Below are 17,430 nucleotides of genomic sequence, written 5' to 3' on the forward strand. Positions count from 1 at the left end.
ATAGTTCTTTAGTTTTGCAACAACTTCGTCAAACATCATATTTTAATCAGACATCTGGCTTTGTCATTACGATGTGTTGAATGAAAGATCAATATTTTTGAATACGCCCTTTTAGAAAATCAGTCAAAATTTAAAACGATTATATGATAATGAAAATTGTGACTTTAGGTAGTTTCCATCATAAGTACCAAGTATCAAGAAAATCGGAGAGGGTTGGGTCAGCGGCCGGCTGATATGGGGTGCTCTATAGGAGTGCGTTATTTCACCTGAAAATCAATTTCCACGTTCGAACAAAGATAATTTTTTTAGCGCAAACGTGAAATGGACAAACAACGCTTAACATGATGTAATTGTGAAAGATATGGGAATTCAATTTTCCAAAGTTTTCCATTTTCCTTCAGAGTCTACCGAAAAATTACCCGATTTTTCTCTCCGTAACATTGATATATGGGCAGAGACGTATACAACAAAATATAGACGGTTCAATTCGGAGGATTTCTTCTTCGGGTTTTGCGTTCAGCGACACATTTGGCGATCCATTTTTGTTTATATAAATAGATATTTACTTAATGCGAAAAACTTTTTTTTTCAGAAAATGGTAGATGATTGCGAAAATGAAATCGGTGAGTTAAGAACAATCGTTGGACGATCGGGTGCGATGAGCATTTCCGTTCTAGAGGATGAAAAGAAACAGTTAGACGCTGAACTGACCGAATCAAAGAAGAAGGTGGCTAATCTAGTGGAAGAAATTAGTAATTATGATTGGCAATTTTTATTGACAAATTATTTATTTATTTTATTTGAATACAGGTAAATTGAAGGAGTCCAAAAAATCTGCAGAGCTCCAAACAATAAAATTAAATGATGCCCAACGTACAGTTCAGAAGTTGGAAGATGAAAACAAAAAGCAGAACGATCAGATCAAAGTGCTGGAAGAGAAAATAAACAAAATTAGCACTACAGTGAGTATATTTTATGAACATCGTAGCCTTGCCTTCTCCGAGAGCTATTTGACTCTTCGATATCAATGTAAGCGGTTGGCATCTATGAATCGCTTGATTGAGTCTTAGTTGTTATTGATAGCTCTGATAAGTCGGGTAATGGATCAGCCGGAGCTGTATCGGTACTAATCTCATTAGTATTTGGATTATCCGTTACAACTTCGCTGGTGGGTTCCGATTTAGCGACATCTCCCACAACATTGGGCTTATCGGACTTTTCCGGTTCTCCGCTACCAGGCTTCCTTTTCCCGGAGGATCGCCTCGACGAGCTCACACTCGAAGGAAATCTCCGTTGCGCTGCAAACGGGCTTCCTTTAACTTGTGACCAACCCGGGCCACTTACTTTCGAGGCAATCAGTGCAAATTCGACCACTTCGCCGTCCCCAACAGACTTAAATTGATGTTTCGGATTGGGTCTTACTATACAGTTTTTGGGTACGAACACTTCCTCGCCGTTATCATGTCTTTTTATGAATCCAAAACCCTCCTTAACATTGAACCATTTCACGGTGCCAGTCAGTCGTGCGGCGCTACTCTTCGTCCTTCTTTGTAAGGCACCTTTCTTTCCTTTTGTCGGCACATCAACAGAATCTTTGCTGACTCCCGATAATTCAACGTTAGAAGCCATTGTGTGAAGCGCTGAAAATAGTGCCCGTGAAGAAACTGATCAATTGTATATATTTGTTTCACAGATGAGATCCACCGAATCTAGCAAATCGTCATTGGAAGCACAATTGAACACGGAGAAAGAGAAACACTCGACCGCGGAGAAGTCTTTAGAGAAAGCACTTAAGGAAAAAACAAGAACAGAGAGTAAAATAGCTGAGCTTGAAAGAGAATTGTCACAGGAGAAGAAGAAAGGCGAGCTCACAAAGGAGAACTTAGAGAAGGAAATAGAAAGCTTGAAGAGACAGTCTACATCTACGGAGTCCCAAAAGCTCCAGGAGCTAAGCCAGAAAAACAGCGGTGAGTCAGTGTATGAACAAAAGCAATGAAATATTCCCTTCTACTCTGGACCGCAAATGACGTGAGACAAAAGCTAGTATTTAGGGGCTGTCCACATACACGTGGATAACTTTAGGGTGGTAGGGGGTATGAAAATGTCCATACTTGTCCACGAAGAGGGGGGAGGGGGTATATACTATGTCCACGTGTACACGAACAATATCAAATTTTCAATTTAAGACAAAAACAAAACAAAACAAAAATTTTCTTTCATAGTTGAGATTTGAGCATGATTCCATGGTTGGGAATGAATAAATCGTAAGTTGTCTGCCGTCATTTTTCCACATTTCTCAACATCGACTGAACGACTCTTCTCTCAATTCAATCTTAATAAAAGGAGGTTGAAAGAATAGACTAGGAACGAAAACAATGAAAGGAATGATAGCCACTAAAAATCATTTCGAGCTAAACAAAAAAGGTACAGGTTCCGTTATATTTCGCAGCAAATGACATCTAAATACATCAAATCGGTTTATGAAACATTTAAAAATAAAAATATTAAATAATCTATATAAAGTTGTATGGAAAACTGTCTCAAATGAATACGATGATCAAGAATAATCTTCGGGACATGACAAAGAACAAGCAGATTCTCTACATATACCTTAAACAACCGTTCATATGGCTCCGGTGAAACTTGGTTACGTAAATCGTTACGATTTCACAGAATTTGACCAAAAAACTTTTTACAGATTGCATCTAGGTTTGCGACACGTTTCAAAAACGCAATGGAAATGCCATTTTGAAGCAAATCGTGACAGGCGATTAAAATTAATCATTTACAACAGTGTTGATCGGCTGAAAACTTTGGGCAAGTGAAATTATTAGCTAACCACAAAACCGATCTTTACCTGAAGAAAGTCATACCATATGACTGGTGGGATTAGGAAGGAATTCTGGATTATGAGATTCTACCAAGCAACCAGTCAATATATTCTCGCAAGTACTGCTCCCAAGTGGACAACTTCAACCGATCCAGAACTGAAATCCATAATTAGTCAATGTGTCTTTTGACGTAGGACTACGTCTAACCGAAAGATATAGGGGGTGACATGGAAATCTAGGCACTGAACAAGTAGGAAAAAATGCAAGATTTGGAACGCTTATAACTCGAGCATTTCTCAATAGATCGCAAAGGTTTTTGCATCAATTGATAGGAAATATATCTACGCATCTATCATAACGAATGATATTTCATTTTTCTTGAGATGAATAATTGAATAAATGTGAAATATCAAGCATTGTCAAAATGCACTATGTGCCCATTTTTGATTGGTCCATTTTGTGCTCCTCAAATCGTACCGACCAAAACGGGCAACCAGAGCAGCAGCGAAATAGAATGAAGCACGATTGGAAAGGAAAAAGAAAAAAATGAACGAAACATTGGTGCGTAATTCTCGAGCGAGCCAGACGATCATTCTCATCCAAACCATACACCACATCGTTTCGCATCACATCACATCAACAAACTAAAGGCTGATTTAGACGATGCCAGTCAGCGCTCTAGTTGAAGTATCCAGTGAACAGAGAACAGACACTCTGTTCAAGTTCGAGGCCAATTACTTGTTCGATACTGGTACAAGTAACTTGAACAGAGTGTCTGTTCTCTGTTCACTGGATACTTCAACTAGAGCGCTGACTGGCATCGTCTAAATCAGCCTTAACACAAGCAGCCATGTCTGGACATGGCAAAGGAGGAAAAGTGAAGGGAAAGGCAAAATCCCGCTCGAACCGTGTTGGACTGCAGTTTCCCGTAGGTGTATTTGCCAATTGCTCCGCAAGGGTAGCTAGGCCGAGCGCGTTATTACCAGTGCACCAGTCCACCTAGCCGCCGTTATAGAGTTTCGGCTGCCGAAGTGATCGAGTTGGCTGGCAAAACTGCTCGCGCTTTGGTTCGGTGGACATCAAGACAACAACAGGCAGACGCAAACGCAATCGCAAAACGGCAGCAGGTAGCAGAAGAAAAAAGTTTGTTCTTTATACAAACTGCTTTGGTGACAAATCCAGAACAATGCGGCATCGAGGGCGTTCGAAATGGTTTTTTTTTTCAAAACCACGAGTACTAAGTTTTCTAAATTGGAACCATTCCATAAAACAAGGCGCTTTTCAGGGCCATTAAACCTTCCAAAAAAGAGTTTAGGAAATACAGTTCAATGCTTTCTAAAACATTATCCAAAATAATAATAAAACACAAATTGATTTTTTCATAATTTGTTTGCCAGGATCTGATGAGTATGTGAATTTGGCAGTTATTCTGAGCTTATTGATTGTTGGGGACTTTCCTGATTATTCAATTTCCACCAATTCTTAAATTGTTTCCAGATTGAAAATACAGTAATTTACTATTAGTTCGACATTTAGCTAATCGGACGGACATGTAATGCGACTTATTTAGTTGGACATTTTTGTAAACATAGAGATCCAAATTGTGATCCCACATTGAAAGTCGACACTGTACCACTATCATCGCAAATGTTCAATTACAGGTTAAAATCGCCTCCAATGCGACACTGAGTGGCACTTCGGCACGTCGCATTGAATGTAATTTACTGTACAACATGTCACAAAGCTGGATGGGAAGAAATTTTCCATCTGTGAAAGCTGTGGCGAGTGGCAAACGCAATAGCTAAACAGGAAGGTTTAACCGAACAAGATAGGAATATCGAGTGATAACAAAAACACAACACCAAAGGTTCTTTTCAGAACCATCAACATGTTCATAAAGAGTAAACAGTAAACTAATCCATTTTTCAGTTAGATAGGTAGGTATTCACGTAGGAGAAGAAAATAAAACAATATATTTAAAATATATATTTAACAAAAGCTGTCCCCTTTGTATAGTCCTACGTCACTCCGGTTATGTCCCCGACATTACCCACCCGTCTTTTTGTCTTCTCTACCACACCACGTCTTGGAGTCTGATAAGGAAGTGCTATTCCACCAGCTGAGCTACCCGACTATTGCACCTTCAGATTATTCTTCAGGTTCAGGTCCTTGCAAGATTCCCTCAAGGGCAAAAACTTCGACTCTATGGACAGCATAGGAAATACCATGAACAGTTTTCGATGTAAAAAACACATTCTGAGAGGATTGAATTTTTAAGTCACATGAAAGATGGCAAATGATTGTGCATTTATCTGGCTATAAAAACGACGTTTTCGTTTTCTCATAAATCGTCACGAACTTTCCGGACAACCCTATATGAACTATCCTGATTTCTTCCTGATTTTTTTTTTTCATTCGTCCTGATTTGTGAAATTATAGTTGACAACCCTGCTCACAAGTACAGTGGAACACCAATTATCCGTGAGCGGATGTTCCGCGGTGCGGATTATTCGTGACAGCGAGTTCCATAGAAAATCTATAGGCCTTCCTGGAACTTCTCAGTAAATGATAGGCTCATGCACTTTTGCTTTGGTCATGGGTTTCACAATATCTAACCACTGGTGTATACGATCTCGTATGGATAGTTTAATGATTATTGTATTGATAAAACATAGCTTTCATGCTGAAATGTCTTTTTTTCGTGTTTGGAAACCCTTTTTAGTCCTTTATTGTCTTATCCGCGTTTTTCGTTATTCGCGGTGAGCTAGCCAGACTATTCTGCGGATAATCGCGGTTCTACTGTGTTTCAAAATTGAACTCATATGAAACATGTGCTTTGTACTTTGTACTTACTAGTCATTTCTCTACCATACCAAACCAATGGGACACAGCAAAGCAAGTACAGCAGGGCACAGCTAGTAAAATATGAAATAAAATAAACTTAAATGAAGTTGAAATGGAATTTCGGCGCAATTAATTTATTTCCGTAATTGTTTTAATTGAAAAAGTAAAAATGTCCACGGTTGTTCACGGTGGGGGAGAGGAATTCTAAAATCATGCTTTTTTCTGTCCACGTGGTATGTGGACAGCCCTAAAACTATTGCTAAATAACGGATCCACAAAAGACGTTGTTCATCATTTTGAGTCACATTTTCATTTGCGACGATGGAACACAAGTTGTAATGCTGATGATTGCTTTTTTAGAGGCGAATGAACTGAAAAGTTTAAACCCTCTTAAAAACAAAAACCAACCAACCTGATGATTGCTCATTGATTCGACTGCAAAACGACTACATTTACTAATAATCAAAGCGAACTATCAACAGCGCAATATACTGTATGATTTTTATTTTACTAATTGCACCAGTTGAAAGTAATTATTATTTAATAATTAAATCGTTGAACACATCTATTTTTATTGATGAAAAATTTGACGTTCAATCGATTATCTCGCGGCGAAATATCAAAACGATTCACGAACTAGTGAACAAAGTTTGCGATTGATTCACGAACAATTAATTTTAATTCGAATTGAATTAAATCTGCATCACTAAGCATCACTCAATAACTATATCATTGATTGTACACAAAGTAATTGATTTCAGTTCAAAAATTGGTAGATTACTTTTCTTGTAGAATTTTTCCCCTTCGTTGACCAGTCTTACATTCGTCTTTGACAGGGTTTCCAGCAGACTAAAACACCTCGTCTTAGTAAATCTACTCCCCCACTTTACTGCACATGCGTTTTGATCTCTGCCGACGTATATGGGACTCCGTCCGATGAGCTCTTCTACTCGGTTATAGAGCATCTGATTGAACTGCTCAATAGACAATCTCGGAAGTACCTAGCAGCTGCATACGAATACTGGATACGACTGCTCAACGTTTAACTGCTTTTAGCTTTATCGGCCTCACCTTCCCAAGCTTTAGTTTTTCTTTCTAATTCTTTTCTTTTTTTCTTCTTTCGGTTCTTTGCCGCTCATTTATCTCTTCGTCGTTTTGATTATTTTCACCATTAGTCACTTCATCAGCACCATTTCTTATCACTACCCTGTTCTCCTTAGGAGTTTATCTTCCTTTTTGTGGTCAATGGGGTTAGGTAGACCATTGGTGTCGAATCCGCTTCTTTCGTTATACTCTGCACAGCCTTTTTCAACGCGTTCTTCGATTTTCAGCTCTTGTTTCCAGGATTACTATTCGCGTTCAGCTGCTGAAAACACCTACTTTATTCTGATTGTCAATTGCCTAATGACAGCGTGAACGTTACTGCGAGGCCTAATGTACTGGTGCAACTTCCGGCAGGCTCATAGTACTATAAATTTGCCTGTTCACGGCCAGTCCGGAGCTAAAGGAGAGCGGCTTTGACATTCCCTGCTCGCTGATTGTCAGCCACAGCAGCACCTTCTTGGGGAACTTGGTGTGTGAAATAGAATTCACTTCGGAGCTTACTTACTACGTAGGAGAAGTAAAATAAGAAGTGCCCTGCCAGTCGTTGCCATCCAGGGTGAGATAGGTCTCGTCACCACCGCCACGTCGCGATTCGCCGGGAAAATCGACTTGACGATCTTATTCAGCCGCTGCCGCTACATCATTGCCTACAGCTCCGAGACCAGTGGACGGAACTTCCGCTTCCTGACATGTACGTCTATGTTCGCCAGGTACTTTTTCACTGTTTGGCTGGTTGCACCGACCTCCCGACCAACCGCATGCAGCGATGTTGCCGCTTCTCCCTCGATCTTCCTCTTCAGCGTCCTTTGGAGCTTCTTGTCGCTCAGGGTCGTCGGCCTTCCAGAATCGGGCTTTCTTTCGATGCTCTGGTTGTTGTCCAATGGTGCAAAGATGTTGTAGATGCCGGAACTGCGATAGATGTATCCGGCGTCCACAAAGGGCCGCGGAGGGGTACCGTCCTTTGAACGGAATAGTTTCACTGTTTTCACCATAACGGGTAGTGTTCGACTGATAGGGCTGCCAAATTTTTGCTGCTGACTCATTGATTACTATTGGTTGGCGATTAAAATTTGCTGTTTCCACAACAAATTGGCGTTGGTGACATGGCTTAAATAAAACTGCATTTTTTCAAAAATCAAACCGATGTCAATGTTTTTTCATCAGTTGTACACAATTTGTAAAGATCAGATTCTCGTAATGTACGCGTATGTTGATTATTCATGCAATTTTGCGAAAAGGCTCGTACTGAAAAGTCTTCCCTCTGGCGCGTACGTCACTTCGCGAGATTACGGCAGTCCAGTGTAGTCATCTTGATGATCTCATTGTTATCTATGCGAGCAGGTAGGCCATACATGGATTATCACGGCCCTCAACCGCGCTCAGATCAACGCCAGTCAGAAATATTACATCTGAGCCTACACGATCAACGAGTTTTGAACGTAGATCTGCCAAGGTTGGAAACTCGCTTGCTGCAGCAAGATTAGAATTCATATCACAAATGAAATGTATGCACATTCTGGGAATGCATACTGGATCAAACAATTTTGTCCGTCCGTCAATTTTGTCAACACGGTAGCAAAAGAGAAACTGATGTATCCAACCAATCGCAATATTCATTATACGGCTTCTTTTTTATTTTTTCCCTTGGATATAATGATGCAATGACATGGATGCTGGTACATTATTTGCTCGATATGGTGGGCACAATTTGAGGAGTACGACTATTCCGCCCCGGGTGCAAATCAACACTTTCGCCCAGGGTGCGAAAGCACATTTTCACTATCTATTTTATATAGAACAAATAACCCCACCTCTCCACTCTTCAGTAGCTGTTCTGTTTCCCGGAGTCTGATAATCAGTCGATGCAGGCAATTTAATAAGTATTTCTACGTTTTCTCGTGCAGAGCACTCTATGCACTCTATCACATAAAATATATTTTAAACCGTTCACCAGCAACGAATTTTGTTTAATCATACGTCTAAGCTTGCTTCATGACGTTTTGAATATGGAGAAATTGTCAGACGTAAGGTATCCTCGAATAACATGTGAAAACAACCGAAAGAACACCACTAGTTTCGTTATCTTGAAAAGGGGTCTACCAAAATTATCCTTCCTAAAAAATAACCAATTAGGTTTTAGAAGAGGAAATATAAAGGCTTATTCTATTGACTAGGCTCGATTTGAAGTACTGCAGAATAATATGAATAGTGTACCGTTTAAAATCCGTACACACAAAATTAATTCTCAAAATTCGAGTTTTTATCTCATTATCACTAAATTTTCAGGGAGTAAAAAAGAAACAATTAAAGTTAGTTTTGGCATCATTCATTTAATTTAATTCGCTTTTATATCCGAATGCGCAAACTTGTTTGCATATTAGGTCATGCTTTCTTCATTTCTTCTACATTCACCACTGTAGGTCGTTTTAGAATGTGCCTTTTCATGATGGTCCAGTATTTTTCTATTGAGCGCAGTTTCGAAGGGTTTGGGACGTTCAGATCTTTCGCACGTAATCGACATCATTCGCCTTATACCACAATAGTACGTTTTTCGTGTAGTGGCATGATTCGCTTCCGATCAACAATCAGACGTTCTTCGAACCGTTTTATGATACCAAACACCGCGGAATTCGCGATTCACAATTTTTTTTCAATGGCACGAAGCGACAGATCCTTATTCTCGAAGTACTCGTGCAAAACTTTTTTGCGCACGCACTGTTCTTTCGTCGTCTTTTTGAAAACTGGCGCACCTTATGAAATCAACTCACCGAGTGTAAGCAATACTCATTAAACTATGTCTACGCAAAATTTCAATTATTCAAAAACAGATCAAAAGTTAGAGCTTTTTGAGTGTGTGCGAATTTTAAACGGTACGCAAATTATGTGATTTCCAGATCTATCATCCAGACTACAGAACGAATTGGATAAATATCAACAACTCGAATCCAGGCACCATAAACTTGATGCCGATTGTGAAGACCTGCAGACTCAGCTGGAATCTAGTAGAGACAAAATGAAGGATTTAGACATTCTGAGGAGCAAACTTTCGCAGGCGGAAAACATTGAAACGCGCCTAGTTAAGGAAAACTCCAACCTCAGCCGTAAGTTGGTCGAAATGCAGAGAACAGTCGCAGCGCTGGAATGCAACGTCGACAATCGCAGCACAAGTTTGGAGCTGGAGAAAAATCGCCTCAAAAGTGCACTGGAAGACAAACAGCGTGAGTACGATCAGTTGAACAATGAGAATGAAATGAACGCATATCAAGCAGCGCAGCTGAGAAAGGACGTAAGTGATTGGGCTATATGAGTGGAACGAGTTAAGTGTTAATAACCATGCATTTCCGTTCACAGAATGATGATCTCAAAAGTAAACTCGATGATTATGAGAGAATCAATAAAACTCAGCGAACGCTAAGTGAGCATAATTCTCAGTTGGAACAGGAACTCAAAAAATTGCATGTTCAGTAAGTATAAGTTTTCTCGATTTTATTTATTTATTTTGGCTTAATGTCTTAACAACATGGTCTGATTAATAATTTTTCTCCAATTTACTCGACTCATGGTTATCTCTCTTCAATTCTGCTGGCACCCCGTTCCACCCTTGTCCTGTACCACTTGATCTAACCACCTTGCTCGCTGCAACTTCGTCGTCTCGTATCAGCCGGATTCACGATGAACATCATTTTTGCAGGATAGTTGCCCGACATTCTTGCAGCATGTTCTGCTCAGTATATCCTTCCAGCTTTGATCACTTTCTGGACACTGAGATCATCGATGAGTTCATCCTTCGCCTCCATATGCGGTACTCCTGCACATGGTTCTTAACACACGTCGTTCAAAGACTTCCAGTACTTGCAGGTCCTCTTCGAATATTGTCCACGTTTCGTGTCCGTAGAGAACAACCGGTCTTATGAGCATCCTGTACAGGGAACATTTCGCACGATAGAAAATTTCAGCTACCATCTGAAACGTTCTGCCGACAATGTCTACGTCATCAACGAAGCAGACGAATTGACTGGATCTATTGAAAATCGTACCAAGCAAGTTAAATGTCGCTGGTCTCATAACACTCTCCATCACCATTGTCTTGGCGAAACCTCCTGCGGGGCTCAAATGAAACAGATAATCCACCCGATATTCGCACACAGCACTGTATTCTATCCTTAGCCTCAATCAATCTTGTCAGTTTCACAGGGAACCCGTTTTCGTCCATGTTTCTCCATAACTCTTTTCGTGTTATTGCCACATATACGACTTCATTTCAGGAGGATCTGCCGCAAGGTGAAGGTTTGGTTAGTAGTAGAATGACCTTCAATGAAGTCGGCCTCGTAACTTCCCACAAATCTGGTCGTAAGTGTCGATAGACGACAGAAGATGATTTGGAAAAGCGTTTTGTAGGCGGCATTCAGGACGGTGGTCTTTTCCATTTGTTTTGTTGTTCTTAAGCTGTTTCATTCATTCTTAACTGCACCTATCGTTGGGGGTGGTACTTCATTATTTACTGCACCAACGTAATCGAGCACATTTCTGCTCGTGACACGGAGTCTTTTCGGGATGCATTGAGTTTCCGGTAGAACTTTCGCGTCTCATGAGAACGGTGCAGTTGTTCGAGTTCTCCACACTCCTCTTTCTGGCGGCGTTTCTTTTCCCTGAAAAGTGGGGTTTGCAGTCTCCGTTTCTGTTTATATCGTTCTACGTTCTAACGGGTAACATTAGCTCCCGCGCAATGTCTTCTCGTGTAACACTTGCTGAGATTCATTATCGAACCACTCGTACTGTCGTCTTCGTTCCACTTGTCCTAAGATGTTCTCCGCTATGCTGTTTTAATCATTTTCTCGACTTAGATGTACTGATAATTTACTGTTTTATTGTAGGCTTGAAACGGCGGAAATGAACGTCAAATCGGAAGTAGCCACCACTCGTCTGCGTTACGAACAGCAAGTGACCAACCTGCACAATGAGCTCACCGGTTTGCAGCGTCAATGTGAACGATTCAAGCGCGATCGGGACACATTCAAGCAGCTGGTTGAGGCAGCTCAGAAACAAATCGGGGACATGAAAGCGAACCGACGCAGTCTGGCCTCGATAACGAGCAGCAGTGATGACGACGATAAGTCCAAGATAGTGGCATTGGAACAACAAATCGGTTGCCTGGAAGACGAACTTAGCGAAGCTCGATTGGAAGCCAGCAAGGTGCGAACCGAGCTGATATCGGAATTAAGTGCCTCCGAGATCAAAATCTCCGAAATGCAATCTAAGATTAACGAACTCGAGGAAGAGAGGATCATAAGTGGAGGTAAGAGTAAAGTTCCGGGAACGAAAACACGATTAGAACTTTCTTGGCAAAAAGAAAGAGAGGACATGCAGCGATTGGTTCAAGAAACCTCGACGCTTGCCCGAGATCTTCGACAAACACTTTTCGAGGTCGAGCGCGAACGCGACAAGGAAAAGCTGGAATCACGGCGCAAGATAGACCAGATTAAAAAGACAACTGAAGAGGAGATTGAGGAGGGTAGGAGAAAAGTGACTGAGCTACAGAGTGATCTGTTGGAACTCCGGGACGCACATGCAAAACTAAGAACAGCAAATGAGAAACTGAGGCGTGACCGCGAACGTTACGAGCGTGAACGGGAGAGTGCTACCCGACGTAGGATCGAATTGGAAGGCGATCGTAGGATAGGAGTATTACTACAAACCGTTGATGAGATACTCAAATTGGCTCCGGCAATCCAGAAGACAGCTCCAAAGCAGGAATCAGCCGTTACAACTACAAGCACAGGAAAGGTGAACACTCTATTTCCGTTTTAGAATTCCCGCATTTTTTCCGACTTTTTCCCGCATGACTTCACGAAATTTCCGACTCTCAAAAATGAAAATTAAAAAAAATATAATTAATTAGTCAAAAATCAATTTTTGAAACCCGAATTGCGAAAAGATTTTTACTTTATTGTTTCCAAGTTCCGTATGTGATAAAAAAAATGGACGGTGTGTTTCTTAGCAATAAATTTTGAGTTGAATATAGTGTTCATGAGATACGAACCCCACCTCTACTTTCTCAGAATTCAAAAAAGTTTCATTTATGAGAATAACTGATCAGAACCTCATTGATCTTATTGATTCTTGTCACTTTTTAAATGATCTTCATATATAATAGCATTGGACATTGAAACAACGTAAGATTCCTCGCAAATATTAGTGAGAATGATCAAATAAGAATCTTTCAGCTCTTCATGTAGCATCGTGAATTTAGGTTTTTCAGCCTGGAATAAACGATTCAATCTGTTGATCTGGGGCAAAACATACTTCCGATGCGAATCCTTTCAGACGATCCTTGTAAGGAATTTCGCCCTTATGAAACTGATTAATCATTGCATTGTAAATGCTTTTATGATCAGCAGCACCAAGCGATACTGCGGCGTAAAAGTCGCCATGTACCTCAATGTTGCTTTGTTCAAATGTAAGAAATTTAACAAATGGAAAAAATCTGTACCAATCTGCACTTTTTGACGAAAATCTGTACTCTGTACCGTACAGAATCTGTACCAAAAATAACGAAAAATATGTACATGCGGCAACACTGCTGAACAAAAAAAAAAGGTTCGATAATTGCAGAACGCTGAACTTTCAGTTCGTTTTTCTCGAAATAATAAGAATGTCACATAGTCCGGTCTGACTGAATACCGACCAATTTCGAAGCAAAACCAGAAGTTCTTCATCTTGGTATATCAAAAAGAGAAATTTGTTACATCTCGTGCGACATTTTGACGCACTAGAACCAGCCGGGTGCTATGATTGATGCTAGGATCGTCAGCAAAATTTCAAGCAGAACTGGCAGTGGGATACCCAATTCATGTGAAAACAAAGGAAAATGTCAGTGGAATACTCTATATGTTGGCTCCTGTCAGTTCAATAGGGGTTTTCTAAAGACGTCACCCGGGTGACTGAGACACATATAAGGCCATATGAATAAAAAAAAAGTATTTACTTATTCTACCCGTTTCAAGTAAAGTAAACTTTCCTAGTATTTACTTGAATCCGTATGAATAACATTTTACTTTACTAATTTCATTTTAATGCATGTTCGAATTTGAACATAGTTTGGGTCTCAAACTCGTTAGTGTAATACCTATCAGATTAAAAGACACGAAGCCAATTTTCAAATGTTGAATGAAATTGAATGAATGAAAATTTGGTTATTTAATTACTTAAACACTTATTTCTGACTTTTATTTAAACTTTTGTCTATACACTTCCAACATTGTTACTGGAACTTTTCATTTTAATATAAAGTACAATTAATACAATTTTCGTACAAGATTCTTTCACCACCTGCAGAAAAAATGGTTTTCATTTAAACAGAATGCTAATTTGGTGCAGAAAGGTTAATTTTCATTCATAGTTTAAATTTCAAAAACGTGTTCATTCCTCCTGAAAATCAATCGATTTTTAGACGCTCCCCTAAACTAGTAAACGAAGCTCAGTACCGTCAACGCGGATGGTTAACTTAGTTATCTTTAAGCGCATCAAACATCGAAACTAATAAACACTTGATAATTACGAAATAAATACTTGATAAATGCTGTTTTTTCATACGGAATCAGCTAAACGTTCATTCTCGAAAAGTAAATACTTAGTTGTTACTTTTATTCATACCAAACGTAGTAAAAATTCAATCTTACTGCTCGACTGCTCGATTGAAGTTAAGTAACGCAAAACTTTGTTTTTATTCACATGGCCATGTATGGAAAAATTCATTCGCTCATTTCTCCACACCTAATTATAAATCACTTGTATCTGCTTGGAATAATCATGGCGAAAAGAATGTAGCAAGCAATCGTGAGATTGCACGATGAATCAGTTTTCGCTCTCCGACCATCTTCATTTGGAACTAAGAGTGAACATAACAAAACAAAGAGTGGAAAACAACAATCGATTCATGAGTACTCCTTTGGAAGGATCACACGAAACAAAATAACGAGTGAGTCAAAATAGACTCAATCTGGGTGTATGTATGATTTTATTTTCCCTTCTACGCTCTTCCTTGTCAGCATTTGTGTGCATTTGTTATCGGCAATGCACATGAATCTACCATCCCGCTCACCAATAACTTGCGTGATTATGGTCTTTTGCGTTGACTTAGATCGTTTATAATACTAGAAACAACTATACTAATACTAGAAACAAAAAAACAAGAAGTGGGCTATATCTGTGATATAACCGCAAGGTAGACGTAGGACTACCGTTGACTCGGTAATCGTTTATTTGAAATTGCATCTGAATCAATTCTTAATGAATGAATGAAAGAATATTTCGAAAGATTGCTGAAAGTTTTTCTTATTAGCTTGTGGGTGGTTGAGTATAAGTATGGAATTGTAATTAACATAAAATTCAACTCTTTCGAACTTGTTGGTGGTCTCGAAACGAGCCGATGGAATTTAAGTGGTCTTGTAAAAGCAACTGAAGATGTTTGATACATGATTAATTTTTGTTTTCGTTAGAATTACACGAGATTTTTCATGATAACTCCATGCGCAGAATATAAACAGAGGGCGTCATTTCACGGTAAAAACGAAATAAAGTCTAAATAACCATAAAATTCATTTCGTTTTTATCGTGATGTGGCAATTTTTCATGATTGTTCCATGCGAAAGCAGAACAGAAACTGATGCGAGTAAAAGTACTCACGCTTTGCATGTGTCCGCTATGGTTTTCCAAACACTAATGCAAGCGAGCAAAGGAAATCACAGCTTGCATGTATTCACTATGACGGTTTCTCCAGGTGCCTAGATTTTGCGTCCGTGTTCGGGAATACATTGCGATAATCAATCATCATCAACGAGCTAGATTGTTATGATTTCAATAGCTTGCTTTCAAAGCAATTTTTAAGCTATTGAAACAATTTTTTGGACCAATAAGTGACAATCATATAACTCGCTGACATTTTCTCTTTCGAATGAAGTGATTATTATACCACTCCATTCAGCCGGTAAAGAGGTATTAACGTTCAAAACCTTGCAGTCCAGCGTCACTCTCGCTTTCGAAACTTCAAACTTACACCCGGGTACAGAAATGAAAGACGTAGTCCTACGTCAAAAAATTCATTGCAATAGTGCACAGGAAACAACTCGATTTCAACTATCTACCTATATTTTACTGCCGCGATCGAGGGTTCAATGATTGATATTTGAGTGAAAAACCATTTAAACGAATTTCGATGCGATTTTACCCATACCTGCATATGTCGCCTAGTTGCAAAACCGGCCAACTCCAAAAATGAAAATTTTACAGGAGAGACGATTTTCTGTTGCATCATGCTACCTGTCTTGCAGCACATCATGATTTTCAAACGCGTGTTTTCTAGGGAACTGATCGACATTGGTGCTATTTCCCACTACCAATAGGTGCAAAAATGTATCCAAGGTTTAAAAACCCGAAAAAACGAATTTCTCAAAATTGTGGTGTTGGCCGGTTTTGCAACTAGGCAACACATATGGTCTATAGTAAAATTTTGAAGCGATGAAAAAAAAACATAGAGCGAAAAAATATCGATTTCATGAAGCAATTCCAGACTTTTTTTCCGCTTTTCCCGAATTGATGGCTACCCTGGAATTGTGTTTTCATCAGTCAATTCCGTTTTCCGCAGACCATCACAGCTAATGCACCCATTCCAACGCCTCCAATGCGGCACAAAAGCCCCTCGCCTGGTCCTGGAGGCAGCACACCTCAGCAGCCACAGTCGGTTGGCGCAGTGTTGGGAAAACTCGCGGAGGCGTCTGAGGAACTGAGACGGTATCAGCGTTTGTGTGACGAAGAAAAAGACAGAGAGCGTATGCGACGAGGCGGTTTAAGGCGGTAATGCATAACAAACTGTTTCCCGCAAGCAGTCATGAGAAACACATCTCCATTTATAATTTTAGAGCTGCTTCCCAAGAAAATGAGTCCGTTGAAGGAGCAAACAGGCAAGTTATGAGGGTAAATCGACCAGGAGCAAGTTTATACAAGAAGAGCCTGTCGTTGGATCAGTCACTTCAGATTGATCAACAAGGAGTAAGAGCTACCGGTGTATGTAATGAACATCTGAATTAAGCCTCTTATAATTTCAGCTCATTTGGAAGGAAGGAGACGACAGTATGTCTTCTTTGCAGTCTCTGGACTCGGAATACGGAGCAATGATACACCGTGAATCCAGTTTAGATTCCCGACTGTCGGGTGGATCAACGCAGAGCGATATGCCCCGAATGCGCAAGAAAAAACGTGGTCTTATGGGAAAATTGCGTAGCCTAAGTCTGTCCAGAAACAAAGGCAGTGAAAGTGATTTTTCGGTGATTATCGCTAATCCGTGGCAAAATGGAAAACTTTAATGCTCTTTTTTTATATTTCGTTGTAGATTCAAGGGTCCGATTCAGACTTAAGCATTGCAGGTGATATTCGTTCTAGTAAAACCAACCTGAAAGGCAAACTATCGGGAATGTTCAAACGAGCGGGATCGTCATCACGAACCAATAGTAGTGAGGCTTTAGACCGTGAACTCCAGCGACCAGTCGCAATTCAGACTCTAGGAAACGGACCAACAACACAAATCCCACCAACTCGGCCGGTTTCTGCCAGCACACCGCATTTAGCAAGAGTACGAATTATCTTTTAAATAATT

At 39.9% G+C, this 17,430-nt stretch overlaps 1 protein-coding gene across 3 annotated transcripts in view; it reads left to right on the forward strand.

The window, feature by feature from the left end:
- Positions 1-17,430, forward strand: part of LOC129778529 (calponin homology domain-containing protein DDB_G0272472) — a 45,319-nt gene that overhangs the window by 27,577 nt on the left and 312 nt on the right. For all 3 annotated transcript variants that reach the window (XM_055785477.1, XM_055785480.1, XM_055785479.1), the window contains exons 8-17: positions 593-752; positions 811-962; positions 1,694-1,967; positions 9,674-10,065; positions 10,131-10,243; positions 11,654-12,563; positions 16,423-16,631; positions 16,697-16,826; positions 16,883-17,101; positions 17,167-17,406. In XM_055785477.1, the coding sequence (XP_055641452.1) occupies positions 593-752; positions 811-962; positions 1,694-1,967; positions 9,674-10,065; positions 10,131-10,243; positions 11,654-12,563; positions 16,423-16,631; positions 16,697-16,826; positions 16,883-17,101; positions 17,167-17,406 (2,799 nt within the window). The remainder of the gene's footprint in view (positions 1-592; positions 753-810; positions 963-1,693; positions 1,968-9,673; positions 10,066-10,130; positions 10,244-11,653; positions 12,564-16,422; positions 16,632-16,696; positions 16,827-16,882; positions 17,102-17,166; positions 17,407-17,430) is intronic.

The sequence above is a fragment of the Toxorhynchites rutilus genome, chromosome 3 (assembly GCF_029784135.1).
Source record: "Toxorhynchites rutilus septentrionalis strain SRP chromosome 3, ASM2978413v1, whole genome shotgun sequence".
Lineage (NCBI taxonomy): Eukaryota > Metazoa > Arthropoda > Insecta > Diptera > Culicidae > Toxorhynchites > Toxorhynchites rutilus.